General features: G+C 44.5%; 1 protein-coding gene across 8 annotated transcripts in view; it reads right to left on the bottom strand.

The window, feature by feature from the left end:
• Positions 1-14,906, bottom strand: part of LOC114489650 (amyloid beta precursor protein) — a 245,126-nt gene that overhangs the window by 14,316 nt on the left and 215,904 nt on the right. For 5 of the 8 annotated variants that reach the window (XM_028503545.2, XM_028503548.2, XM_036017549.1 and 2 more), the window contains 2 exons: positions 12,500-12,721; positions 5,076-5,129 (listed from right to left, as the gene is read on the bottom strand). In XM_028503545.2, the coding sequence (XP_028359346.1) occupies positions 5,076-5,129; positions 12,500-12,721 (276 nt within the window). The remainder of the gene's footprint in view (positions 1-5,075; positions 5,130-12,499; positions 12,722-14,906) is intronic. The other 3 variants (XM_036017550.1, XM_036017548.1, XM_036017546.1) reach the window with 1 other exon arrangement.

Raw genomic sequence — 14,906 nt, 5'->3', positions numbered from 1 at the left:
CAGCTCCAGCATGAACAAAAGGATGGCCTGTTTTCGCACAGCTTTGCCTGGAGAAGAGCCTCTCTTCCATTATTAGGCCCAAATCAGTGTCCTGTCATTTCTCTGAGCCTGTTCAGCGGACAGCAAGCCCAATCTTCCCGTCTGTACCATAGCCTGGAACAGATCGGACGCCCAAGGACTGGCCACGTCGGTCCTGCTGATCTTCCTCCTACTCAGGTTACACATTCCCGGTTCCTTCAGCTCCTATGGGACCTAATGTCTTGCTCTTCATTTAGTCCCCCTTCCTGTCTTGTCTACAAAGCACTGAGAAACTTGTCACACACCTGGCTGAAACAGAGAAGCATGCTGTCCACAGCATGTGATGTGCTGGTCCAACGGCACAGCCTATCAGAAAGGAATGGAGGACAGCTGCCCATGACCTTGGGGACCCATGCCGGTTAGGCCCTATCACCCATCCCTTGTCCAGTTGCTTACCAAGTTTCCGGCCCTCAAGTGGTCCGAAAACAGACTCAAGATCAGCATCAACCCACACCTGCTTGCAGACTGTGGTGCTGCCTACTTTCCCTTCTGCTCATCAGAACTACAGCCTCTTAGTCCTATTTTCCCAGCTCTTCTGTTCCCTAGGTTCTTTGAGAATCATGGAGAACAGTTCTGTGATTTCACCCCAGGTTCTCTTGGCCTGTGATTTGGGTCATAATGATTTGAACTTGGGTAGAGAGAGAGGACAGCGTAAAAATATACCCCCACATCTGCACTCTGCTCTTCAGGAGGTGAGATGGGCTCCCTTCCCTTGGGTGTGGACTGGATGCACTGGCTTGCTTCTAATAAACGGAGAATACGGTGACAGTGATGGTGGATGACTTCGAAGGCTAGGTCATAAGAGGCATTGCGTCTTCCTTTCTAGACTTTCTCTTGGTCTGGAGAAAGCCAGCGGCCATGTGTGGACATGCAAACAGCCCGATAAAAGGGCTCCATGGTGGGTACTGAGGTGGTCTGCCCACAGCCATGGGGGTGAGCCATCTTGGAAACAGACCCAACTGCCTCAGGCCAGCCTCCCGCCATCAGATGACTGCAGCCCTGGCAGGGGTCTTGAGTGCAATCTCCCGAGAGCAACCTACCTCCCGAGAGAGCCTGGGCCAGAAGCACCCGCTGAACCACGCTTAACATTCGGGGCATTACAGTGATAGCAAGACACTAAATGCCTGTTGTTTTAAGTTGCTAAGTCATGGGGTTATTTGTTACACAGCAACAGATAACTAATACAAGGGACTAGTGGTTTCCTTTCTTATCTTGATCTATCTTGGGTTCTCACTTCCTTTTATAAGAAGGTCGGTCCCTTTAATAGAAACATGAAAGACAGAAGGACAATCAAGGTGCGACAGGTTCCCTTTCTTTCATCTTTTACCCAGTGCTCTCACTGACTGTCCCCGCCCCCCCGCCCCCATCCCCAGCTCTGTCCCGAGAGTGAGTAGCATGGCTGTCTGTCCTCACTTCCTTTCTTTAAAATTATGAGCACTTTATCCTAAGTTTCACCTTGTTTGGACTCTAATCATTCTGACACAAAGTTTTATTGGACTGCAACATCAACATTCTTGTTTCTTACCAGTTGTACATTTTTAGCTTTCTATAACCCCTTTTAAATCTGAGATCCTTGCAGAACCACAGTAATTTCATATCTCATCTGTCTTTTTTTTTCTGTTTAGGGTATAGCAATCCAATAGTTAATATTATATTTCTGAGATTAAAAAAAAAACTCGAATAGTTTTTTCTTTTAGATTTGTGAGACCAAATAATCACATAAAAAATAAGTAAGAAATCAGCTCCCCACTCAAAGATTTAAAAGCTTTTTCTGAAAAGCCATTTCTGAAAATACCAAGAACACTTTTAATGGTTAAAAAAACCTCAAATTCACGCATCAAGGCAGTATAACAGATAATTATAGCTCCATAGTTTGAGACTTTCAGCAGAAAGCGCTCCTGCTAGCTCATTTCTGTACAGCACGTACAATCATTTACTGAAAAGACTTTCTATGCATTAAGCAACTCTCACTCAAAGGAGAGAAAAAACAACAAGCGTGCACATAAGAGAACATCCATGATAATAAGCTGATATGGCATGTAATAAGACGCGATGGGTAGATCTGAATAAGCCGCAGGGACCTTTGCTCGTGGGCTCACCGGAGGCGTGTTCTGGGTTGTGCTGACCCCAGGTTGGACCTCAGGTTTCTAAGTCCCGGTGAGTGCGGAGAGCCTGCTGGGCACTGGAGGGCCAAGGGAGGCGCGCCCTCCGCGAGGCCTCTCACACAGCTTGGGGTCAAGGACCCGGTTTCCTTCATGAAGACTGGAGAAGGTTGGCGATAAATTACAGTGGAAAGGTTTGCTTTCCACCCCCGTGAAGAGGCTGCCAGTGTGTTTTTCTCCTTTATTCTGGTCAAATGGTGTAACTTGTCCTTCCCAATCCATTTTTTTCTCTGGAAACGAGCCTCGCGGGGGGAGCTGCAATGGCCACTCTGCTCAGAAACCAGCCCCGATAGTGCCACAGTATTCCCTGTCAGACCCTACGTTCTAGGAGTGACAGCGCCTCGGTGTTTCAGACATGCAAGTCCAGGAGGGGGGAGGCACCGTCCTCGGTGGTGATGGTACAAAACCCTTCCTTGACGTGTTTCGGAGTGACAACAGATTATTCAAGAACAATGTGCTGATAGGACAATTCTGGGGCGGGTTTCTGAGTGTGCAAAACCTGAAGATATAACACGGCATCTTTGACTGAAGCCCGCAGTCTTATGAAGTGTGCTGATGGAAGAACCAAAACTAATGCTACAAGACGGGGAGAAATGGCTCCAAATCCTCAGCAGACTCACTAGAAACACAAAACTATAGTCCATCTATATGGTCTGTATGCATATCCAGCAACTGCAGCTATTCATGAGCATGGATCCTCCTCACTTCACGACTGAGCCTTCTTCCCCATCTACGGCTTCTTCGACCGGGGGACGCCACGTAAGGAAAGCAGCTTGGCCCGGGCTGTGCCCTCCTCTGCACAGAACCACTCCCTCTTCACCAGCGGCTGTGCCTCAGATCATTCCCAACCCTTTCTCAGAGCTCACCCCCGGCACGTGGCTGGTTAACATGCCCTCTGTCAGTGCCCGACCTGCTCATGTCAGACATCGGGGTTCATACTCATACTTTATGTCCTCTGGATCTCCCTGCCTTTCCATGTCCAGCTCGTCTTTCTGGATATACAGATGCTGTGTATCCCCCTTCAATGCCGTTTCAAGCTCCTCTGAGCAAGGGACTTAACTTAATTTCTTACTTAACCTTCCACAGCATTGAATGCATCTATCTTTGTGAAATATCAAAATGGAGTATTGCTATTACTATAACAAAGACTTTAGGGAGGCCTTCTTTCCATCTACATGTTACATCTAACTATTCTTTAGCTCTCTGCTTAAAACAGAATGTGTTTGTTCGACAGTATGTCAAAAAGTCTCCTTCATGTTAGATTTTAAAAAATCGACTTTGGTGGTATCACCTTATCCTGGATATTTCAACAGGAACATAGCCTAGTGTGTCCCATGTAAGAGACCTAAAAAAAATTTAACTCACATTTTATGCTTGTTGATGCAGATCATCTTTAAAAAAAAATAAAGTAGAGAGCACTGAAAAAAAGGCCTTTGGCAAATGACCCACCTGGTCTGGTCTCAGTTGCAGTTAGAATGAAACCGACCCTCCACCTTGGGCCCCACCAGTGGGCCAAACAGGATGGGAATGGCAGCTGCTGGCTCCTTGACAGTCCCTTGTGTGACACTGGCCATCAGGAGGACATTAAGAGAGCCAAAGCCGTGTCTGATTTACTCTAATTTAAGTGCCTCTGAGAAGCCCTCCAGACAGAGATTCATAAAATCAGGGAGATCTGCTGTCAAGACGTGTCATTCCCCAGTCCCTGCTGCCTTGTGCCTCCCAGTGCCAAGGCACAGAGACACCACGAGTCAGACTCGGAGTTGTCCTCGGGGACTGTGGCTGGGGCCAGAAGCAGCCAGAGCCTGCGAGAGAGGCGGGGTGTGCTCCGGGCCTCATGGCTGACTCTATCTGAACCAGGCTTTTCTGTGTTAACCTCTTCAAACGAGGTTCATTTCCTGTTCCTTGAGTATGGCACCGGGACATTAGAAGGCTAAAGAAGAAAATAAATATGCAAAGGTGTGCCCTGTTAGGAGGCAAGTCTCCCAGGACACAGAGATTTGTTAATTCAGTAACTTCTCTGCTCTTTTTGAGTCACTGACAACACTACCTACTGTCAGGTGGGTGAGCTCCTGTAGGGAGTCGAAGTCAGGTGTGCACATGCCCTGTGGTGGGGCGAGAGTATTTTCAACACTAAGTCTGAGACTCGGCCTAAGCACAGGACACAGAGCAAAAAAATGCTTTTGCTCAATGCTTGGGAAACTGTGGATAAACAAAAAAGAAGTGTCTATGTTGGTGCTAATGGGAATTGTAAGCAGTAAGAGAAATAAAGGACTTGTATGCAAAATTATGCACGTGCATCTATTGTGCTATTTTTGTCACTCACTGAGAATAAGAATATACAACCTACAGCAGAGGAAATGTGAACATTTCTGGGCTGTGGAGAATTCTGGTATTTTTAGAAAATTGCGTCTTCTGGAGGAACTGGTTGAAGTCGGAGCCCAGTTCGGTTAGAAAAGGACCGTCGGGACCCCAGGGAGAAAGGAAGAGGCACGTACTGCAGCGACCCAGGTGCCGCCAGACACAGCCGCCTCTGGGCAGGCTCCCATTCCTGAGGATGAGCAGACTCTCTCTAGCATCCTCTCCACTTAGAAAGATCAAGAAAAAAAAAGTGGGAAGGGCTCTCTTAGTGTTTGAAAAGGAAAGATCAGAAAGAAAAAAGAAACACCTTAAGAAATGAAGCATAAGGAAAAGCAAAAAGGGAATTAAAAAAAAGTTTGGTTTCCAAGTCGTTTCGATCTACGCATTTTGGAGACGCGACGGAGGAGGAAAGGGAACGGAGTCTGCTCAAGCTCAAGCGAAAGATGCTGAGAGGCACACGGCCCCCCGGGGCTGTACCTGGTCGAGTGGTCAGTCCTCGGTCGGCGGCAGGGCGGGCGTCCACGGGCTCGACTGGGCACGGGAAGCAAGAGGCACGGAAAGCAAACGAGACAAATCGAGATGGTAAGTTGAGGCTCCTGAACACAGAGCAGGGAAAAGCATGTGCAATACACAAGTTATAAAAAGGAGCAGCTGGAAAAGAACCACAGCGAGTTAATCCTGAGCGTCGGGAGTGGGGGACCACTTCACCAAAGGCTGATGGCTCTTTGGTGCCCATCCCGCCCCTTAGTCCGCTCACAAAGCACTCTCCAGGGCACGCAGCAGCGTCAGAGCGGGGCTGGGGGGTGTGTGGATCCCCCCGCCCAGCAAGTTTACAGGCGGTTTCTTGTCTTTGGATCAGAAATAAAATCTGTTATACCCAGCCCGGCAGAAAACCTTCAAGATACCTCCTTTTACCACTGTCCAACCTTATCTTATTTTACAGTTGAATTAGCTATAAAAGGACTCCATTAAATCTCCAGGGGAAACTCGAAGATGCATTTATCGGGAGAGAAGTTTTACTGCGTCGTCTGCCTTTTAGTGAGTCAAATTTGTTCCCAGTTGGAGGGTAAAAGAGATAAACCAAAAAGTCAGTCGGTCAGTGCCTCCCTCTGTAAAGGCTGATTTAAATAGATGACATACGGCTGAAATGTGTGAAATGTGGATACTCCCTCTCGTATTTGCTGTCCTTCTCAGTGTTTCCTGTGTGAGTGAGTGTTCTGGGTCTGGCCCAACGCACACAGTGCAGGCGGCATGGCAGTGGCCACCATTGTTCCCCATCGACTGCTACTTCCAAAGTGCTTCTGGTTCTCAGAAATGTTGACTTGAACTTAAACACTCACGGGTCTTCGAAGAAACAGGCGAGGGAGAGAAACAAAACTTTTAGGACTAATAAACGGACAAGGGGCAAATGAAGCCGAGAGAGGGGGAAGGGCCCTTGGGCAAGGCCTGGGAAACAGAAAGGGGGGAGGGTAAGGCGGCATGAGCAAAGGAGTCCCGGGGAGTGCCGGACGGATGGCTTTTGGACCAGCGGTTTTGGTCAGAGCACACGGGTCTATGACGGGCACGGCCCAGACACGCAAGGTGGGACTATGAACCCAAATCAATTTGGAATGTCACACGTTGGTGGGAACGGTGAGGACAAAGAAAGTGACCGCATGCCAAGCCTTCAAAATGTGAGAAAGTAATGTATCTGAGAATACTAAGGCATTTGGATGAGTCAGAAGAGCAACGTGGCTTGGTTCTTCCCCACGCAGACGGTGGGACGGTACAGGGGAAAGGAAGGTGCAGACAGGTCAACCTGACTGTGACAGTGCCCGTGATTTTGGGCAGCTGGCCACTTCCGAGGCTCTTTCTTCATGTGCAAACTAAAAATAACATCGACAACTTCTAACGGTAGTGAGAAACAACAACAACAACAACAACAACAACAAACATTTAAAACCCGTTTCAGAAACTCTCAAATACTATGAAATCACATTTATGAACTACCCTATTTATGAAATATTCTACAACAACTATTGTTATGAGCATGAGTAACCCCCAATACTTCACTGGTGTATTAGATGAAGACACTTGAACAATATAGCTTCTCTGTATTTCATCTTCCCTCCACCCCATCTGCAATCACAGAGAGTAAGAGACTTCATTACTCCTCGTAAAATGGAGTTATTGAAAAATTACTGTACTGTTTGAGTTTCCTTACAAGGGCCCCAAATGGTGCCGCGACCAAAGATAAGGTCGTACGAAGGTGCACTCGCAGCCAAGAGTAACCAAGGGGTGATCACACTGGCCAGTGGTCAAATCATCGGGGCGGTGTGAGACTCGGAGGGACACAGCTGAGCCTGGAGTTTAAACACGGTCTGAAAAGCTGGTCCAGCCTCGGGGTCCACTGTAATGCCACCACTTACTTCCTGGGACCCTGGGCAACCGCATTCCTCCCGATTCTCAGATTGGGCCCAAATCAACACGGCTCTCCCGGGGCTCAGATGTGCAGACACGCGAGAGAACCTCATAACTGACGAAGCACTATTCCCCAATCACTGCAGGGAGTACGGAAAAGCATGGACTGCGCACAGAAAAAAGTCCAAAAGGTATAAGCACACACACACACACACACACAACAACAACAACAACAACAACAACTATCATGAGTTATTTCCGGGTGAAATAACTATTCCTATAAATGGCTGGGTGAAATGACTACTCCTATACATTTGTCTCCTTTTTTTCAAGGTATGTGTATTGTTTGAAAACAGTAATAAAACCTTTTGTTTTTTAGGAAGGTAAAAAACAATAATAGTTTTAGTTACTTAATCCCTACCCCGCGTTAACAGTTTGAGGCTGACTCAGTATGAATTAATATTGAAAAATTAACTAACTCTTGTGTTCAGTGGGCAGACACTGATATATTTTTGAAAAGACAATTATGACATTATTGAAAAAAAAAGAATACACACCGACAAGACAAAGTACTGCACTATTTCTCAACTACAGCAAATACCTGCTAAGTTTTCAAGTGGACTATTTGTTAAACTAGAAGGTGACTTCATAGTGCTCAAATATTTTACCTTGGCTCTTTAGTAAATCAAAATAAGAAAGAGATCACCCTAAAGAGTTAAAGCTAAACCAGCAATGTGTTCTTTTCCTGCCTTCAGCAAGCTTTGAATCAAATCCTTCCCTACAAGAGGAAACAGAATGATTGAAATTCTGGGATTTTTGAGTCTGTTAGTTCTAGCGCTGCTTGTAATAGACCAATTCTACGCTAAATGCGGCCTCTCACGGCCTCCCCACTGGCCCGAAATGATGGAGTATTCAGCAGCTTTACACAAAGAAGGGCCTGAGGAGGACTGGATTTCAGGTTTAATGAAAGACTTTATTAAACCCCAGTTTCATTACCGGCAGTGATTTGTTCATGGCTTTTTTTGTGGCCAAGTAAAAATAGAGCAGAAGGCAACTTCACTTTGCAAGTATGTACACGCAGTCTTACAAGACACGCTGCGCCTCGTTAAGAACGCTATTGTATTTTATGTGTGTGTCACATACACAGAAGCTGCCTGCTGGCCACAAAGGCTTTCTGCATTCCACGTTGACCTTCCTGGCTGGCCTGCTCAGGAAGTCATAAAAATGAACAGACCCAAATGCTATTAACACAAACGCTTCCAGCCACATGATTTCATGATCCATGAGAAAAACAGTGTTATAAACAACAGCTTCACTTCAGTGTAGCCAGTGACGTTTGGTGGATTGGAAAAAAAAAACCAGAATCAAAATCTCTGCAGGCAGACTGCAGCTGGTTGAAGAAGCTAAAATACTGGAAAATGGTGTTTGTGATATGCTTACTTTTTCAATGTAAGTTAAAAGAATGCCTGGGTTTCTGACCCTCTGTTTGGACTTCACTGATTGTTCTTAAGAGACACAAGACATTTTTGGTAAATGTTTGAAGCTGTCATGATAAGGGCTGCATGAACAATGACAGGAAATCCTTTGAGAATTCCATGTATTTTCAATAGTTGCGTGTGTGGGCACATGTCTGTCAGATTAACAAGAAACAGGGCTCTGAAAAGAGGGAGAATAGGGAGAGGAGTAGGACAGAAAGGGCAAGATTTAGGTTTACAGGTGTTGGTATAAAATAATGTAATAATTAATAAATCATAATACAAGAACAGACTCTGTTTCACACTGGTAAACCTACTTTTGTCACACCCTGTATATAGCGTGTTGTAGTCGTTAACTTGAGGGATATACTGTTCGGGCCATTGAGTTGCTCTCCTTGAGACAAGCGGGTAAAACCTCTCTAAAAAGATCCTGGTTCTATTTGGGGGGGACAAAAAGCTACCACTAAACATGCGCTGTGTTGTGGGCACTTTGCTAAGAGCTTTACCTGCCATCGCATTTCATGCTCACAGCCTGTTTTTAGTCAGGAGTTACTATCAACTACTTTTTTAAAGACTAGGAAAGAGTCAGAGAGGCTGTGTCACCGGCCTGCAGCACGCAGCACAGCTGGAATGTAAACTCTGATCCCCATCATTCAAGGGGGTGGGGGTGGGGTGGTGTGGAGGTGGTTTTGGTCGCCCCGTGACTGGAGGAGGGAGGGCACTATTGGCTTTCGGTAGGTGGGGAGCGGGGATGTTAGGCGCCAGGCACACGGCAGTGCCTCCAATGCACCCTATACAATTCCTTGTATTTATGATTACTTGAGTCCAGAACTGAACTCAGTTTCATAAACAGACACAAAGCATTTCTGCACAGTGTTTTACTGAAACCTGGATATTCCAGGAGCTTACCACCGGGGAAACAGGGAGGAAGACTGTTTTATTTATAGCCTTCCTGGGAGTTATTCACTATTTTAGGAAATCACGTCCGTTTGCTCGTAGAGCCCAAACGGTGGAATCAGCCTGGAGCAGCACGCACCTGCATTTGTCACATCCACGTGGGACAGACGCCTGACCCGGCTGCTGTTCCGTCCAGCAGTCATGCCCTGACACTTACATGCTGAAACACTTACTGCACATCACCTCCCTTTGAGTGACTGCCCCCGCCCCCTGCATCTGTCAGCCCCTTTTATTTTAAGATTTCTTATTAAGAAGGCTTTTTGAAATGTTATAAAAGGGGTGCTGGGTCAGATGACAGCAAGAACCAGAACTCAGCCTCTGAGATCTTAAATATTATTGCTTCCAATACTTCTTTTATATAAGATTTTCCTGTTTGTCAGTAACAGATCTTTATTTAACAACAATACAAGTTCTTCTGAGGAGGCCTGGGCAAGGCAACAGCATTGTCTGGGTCAGGAATCCAGAGGCATTCAATCCGGGGACTTTGCCGAACCGGACATCTTGGCAACACCCGAGGGCCGTGTGTGTGTGTGTGTGTGTGTGTGTGTGTGTGTTTTCCCACACTTGTGTGCGCTGCTAGGAATCCGAGCCCGATGATCACAGACTGCTCTTGGAGTCCACATCCGAACAGAGGTGCTTAGTCCATTGTAGTTCTGGGTATCTCCAATCAGATTGTTCTTGCCTTCCCCAAAGTGATCATCTTGGGGAAATCCAGTGGAGTTAATCTGAATTTATTTTTTTGGATTATTTGACAAGAGGAGGGGAAGGAGGGGGATCCCGATGGCATTAGGATTTATTTAGGAAGGCGCTTTGGTGATATAGTTCCTCCTTATTATTTTGTCTTAAAAGGAACAATCCTTCCATTTTCTTCCTCACCAAAATGGATCAGTTTGACTACTGTTGAAAATCTTTGACAGAAGCAGCTTGCTTAATAAAATGCATGTAATTTTAATGGAGATCATCTAAGTCAGGATAAAATGTCTAGGGCATATAAAGGCAGATTTATTTAATTGTTGGCATTATTTCCACTATTAATATGACAAATGCCCATTTAAATGGACCTCATTAAAGACGCCAAGGAAATATGCCGGTTGATGTTCATATATAAAGCAGTTAAGCTCTTAGTATCTTGCAGAGTGAGAAAGTAAAGGAAAAATTTGAAATTCAGGAAATGTGATCTCTTCTAGGACGATACACGTTTTGTTATTCTGCAGTGTGCTGTGTGGCAGTAGGCTTGTTGTATTCCACTGTATTTGTTACACTTGAAAAATTAACATAAGCAGGACGTTAGTGTCTTTGATTCTTTCTAAACTCTGCACATGTACAGTGTCTCTGAATTCACAACACTGAAGAGAAGTTCCAAGTATTATAACAAACAAACACAGTCATTCCTATAAATTCAGTTGAGTCTGCTACTGGTGTAGATTCCTTTGGCTTTCTAAATCTCTTTCCTCAAACTGTACCATAAATAAAATAGTAATTTTTAGTCTCCATATCTGTGTGTGTGTGTTCATAAAAATGATGTAGGTAGGTGCTGAAGTATGTTTCATGGTTCAATAATGGCAAATATTAAATGGAAACATTTCATTTATAGAAACTATATATTTGAAAAAATGAAAAGGTCTCAAATCATGAGAACTTGCTAGGTAATTCTTTATAAAAATAAGTGTAATCTCTATATTCATTTTTTTTTTTCATAAAAAGCTAACTCTTGGACATAAATGACACACCACACACTTAACATTATGTGGTATAAAGGGCATTAAGGACAGTGACTGTTGATCAGAAAAGTGTGTTAGACTTCAGCATGTTACCTGCCTCTCAATCAGCCCAGCGTTCTAAGGGAAAAGAGGGAACCTCATGTACATTCAATTCACAAACGAGACTGGACACCTTCCACACACAATTCTCATCAGACACGGCACAATGAGGATTTTCAATGGCCACACTGTCTCCACCTATAAAAATTACTTTAATAAGCAAGTTACCCTGGTTTGTCATAACTAAAGTCCTTACAATCTTCCCTCCATGTAAGGATTATTTTTACAAATAATAAAGTCTAAATTATTTTATGTCATAAATGACATTGCTTTTCATAACTGGTATTAACACTATAAGGTTCCCTTTTTGAAATTAATGAAACCAATTTGGGGTGATAACTCATGTTATGAAAATGGTCTAGATGATCATTTTCTGCGATGGTTCTTTTAAAAAAAAGCTCTGTGGTGCATAAAAAGGTCTTACGTTGGACTCAGAACTAATCTGAGGAGTGCTTGACTACATTTTCAGTTACCCATACTACAAATGTCCATATTACAAATATTACCAACATCAAAAGTTGCCAGTTCACCAAAGAAAATCACAGGTAAAATCCTGCTGTGCTCTTCAGAAATATGCTGCTAGTATCTCAAAATTAGGGTGTCATGTGTTCAAAATTTTATACTTTTGAACATGTAAAATTGATATGGAATTTTAACAAACCTGAAAAATGCTCTTTCCTAAATAGACATTATTTGAGCATTTCTGCTAAGAAATATGAAAGAAAGCATATTAGCTAATGTACAATTTTTAGACAAAGATTTTACTTCTCTGAACACTTAGAAAAAAATACTTAGACAAATGTGCATTTTAATTTTGACAGCTGCCTTATAGTTCACTTTCTAAATACAAAATTGTGGAACTCTTAAGCAAAATTATGTCATAAGTGGTTCTCTGTCTTTGCCTTCAACATTTAACGGAATCTGATATTTAATGCACTAGAATAAGCAACCAAGATAAAAACTATTTGGGGGCCTTTCAAATCTCCATTGATGCAGACCCCGCTGAAATTTCTCTCTTCACTTGTGAACTGCCACCTCCACAATTCTATCACCCGTCTATCTTCTTCGAAAGTGCACACTCCAGGCCACTGTCTCGTGAACACAATTGAATTGTGTGCTTTCATTCTAGAATCGACAAAATAACTCTCAATGAGAAAGTCTTCTAAAAACTCTTATCGGAAGTCTCCCTTCAGGGCACTAGAGAGCTGTATGAAGGCCAGAATGGTCTCACTCCCTCCCAGCCTCTTACCTTCGTTCTCTGTATTGGCGGGCACAGAGTCAACCGCAAAGGGATGCCAGGGCTGGAGATCGTCCAGGCTGAACTCTTCATTCACGGGGAGGAGCTCCACGGTGGTTTTGGTTTCGGTCAAAGACGGCATGAGAGCATCATTTCCATAACTGATTCTCGGTTCACTGATCATGTTGGCCAAGACATCATCCGAGTAGTTCTGCTCTTTCTGCAGCAGCTCATCTGCAATAAAACAAAGCACGTATGAGCTCAGAGAGCCATGAGGCGGCACCGTTATCACCTCCATTTTACAGATGTGAAAACTGAGGCACATGGTAGTTCAGCCACTTGTGCAAACTCATAGCCAGGTAGTGCCCAAGACGGGCTGTGAGCCCAGGAGAATGGCTGAGACCTGGGCTGATGCTCCTTCCAGTGGTGAGACTCCTGGAGAACTAGCTGGTCATGTTCTCCTCTGACAGATTCTCCCAGTACCCTGTGATCACCGGGGGACTGACAGCATGCTTTGGTGGAGTGGTGGCAGTGAGCAAGGCACATTTCTTTCAAGCCCAAGGACACACCCAGCGAATCCCTCGCCCTTCCTTGAACACGTGCAAGGACCAGAGCAGCCTGACTGACAGGCGGCCTGCTCCCGTCTTGAGCAGCTCTCACGGTTTCGTCTTGGCCGAGCCTGTCTTCCCCAAAGGCTCCCTGTGCGGCATGACCTATGTTCATGGTGACCAGAGAAACAGTCCCCTTGCCCTCTGAGTGTGGCCTTACACACAGGAAACTCTGCTCCAGCCTCCTTTTCCGAGGGCTAAACACCCCTCCCTCCCAACATGTCTCAGGTGATCTCAGAGCAGATACCCTCGCCTTAATCCTCTGCTGCTCCTCTTCTCCACAAATGCTACCAGTGACCTCCTTATCAGAGCAGCTAAGTTCTTGTAGACCACCGAGCATTCCCAGATTATACATTCCGTTACTGACATGCATTTTAACAGAAAAGAAGAGCTTGCAATACAACTGTGCGTCAAGTGTAACTACTGCTTCAAAAACAGGGCATCACAAGATGTACGAATCTCCTATGTGTTGCCAAAGATTCACCCAGTTTTTCTGTGTGATATATTTTTCAAAAGTAGATGTTCATATATAGGAACTATGTTATTAACAATATTAATCAGAATATCTCATTTTCTAAAGATATCTCCGCCGAGAGTTTATGGTATTATGTATTTCAAACTAGTCAATGTAGAAAATAGAGAAAATTATCAATGTACCAAGAAAGGAAATAAAATCGGGGTTTAAATTTGATTTGTAATATTTTACTACCACCCTTCACATTCTCTTTTAAGTCAGCAAAAAAATTTACCTGAAAAATTAAAATTCTTTTCAAATATATCTATTGAAACTATTTGACAGAACAGCATTAAAGCATGAGATTAACATCCTTACAAGGAGTTGGTTTTATTGTAAGATATTATTTTAAATGATGAAATCCGAAGCAGATCAGTTCTTCTGAAGTCTAATTTGAGTTGTAATATACACCCGTTCACTGCAGACTGCTCTAAAGTTCAATCCTTGAAGCTTGCGATGACCTTTCCCGTACAGACAAAGGCCCCCATCACATTTCTTCCAACTTTTTCACGTCGTACAGAGTCACAGGTGATAGCTCGTAACTTAGCCAGAGTCTGCTTCAATACATTACGTGGGCACTTCTTTAATATAAATCTTATGCCTGTGACTGTTAAGGACATGAAATACTAAAGAAAAATCTTCTGGAATAATTTTTGGTGCTTATGCTTCATCTTGAGAGGACGTAACAGTCACCGTGATCTGTGATCGGCGCCACCGGGCACCAGGTTGCTCCCGGGGCCTTCGCAGCACTCTCATAACTCACCCTCCTTCCCCACCTGAGGGTGTTTTCCCTTTGTCGTGCACTCACAGTTACTCACTCTGTTCCTCGTGACTTCTCAGCGTAAGCCTTCCTGTTCTCCTTTTCTAATCTCTTCATCCCTATCATGTTCTCTTGTATCTTTTGTTTCTGGAATTCTCCCTGTAGAAACCCCATCCATTCTGAAACTGAAGGACCCCCTCCCTTTGGATGATTCAGAAATGTATCTCCCCAGCTGTGACTTCTCCCTCCCACTCCAGCTCACACATTTCTAACTGTTTGCCGGCCCCATTAACATAGATCTTCCGTGAACTTGGGAGGTACAAAACTGTGCTCAAGGCCCGTGTTCTAGTCACGGCAGAGCTGTTCTTCCAGCCACAGGTACGGAACTTTCAGCACTACCTGGGACTCTGTCTCTTTCTTTGTGTCCCATGCTTACAATACTGTCAACTTTTAAGTTCTATTTCTGCATTCTCTCTCTCTTTCTCTTTTTCATTTCTCACTCTTTTCCACTGGCCGCCTTAAAGCATCGTTACTTTT

This window comes from Phyllostomus discolor, chromosome 2, assembly GCF_004126475.2.
Source record: "Phyllostomus discolor isolate MPI-MPIP mPhyDis1 chromosome 2, mPhyDis1.pri.v3, whole genome shotgun sequence".
In the NCBI taxonomy this organism is placed as follows: Eukaryota; Metazoa; Chordata; class Mammalia; order Chiroptera; family Phyllostomidae; genus Phyllostomus; species Phyllostomus discolor.
The sequence above is the reverse complement of the archived record's forward strand: the minus strand, read 5'-3'. Positions and strand labels throughout refer to the sequence as shown.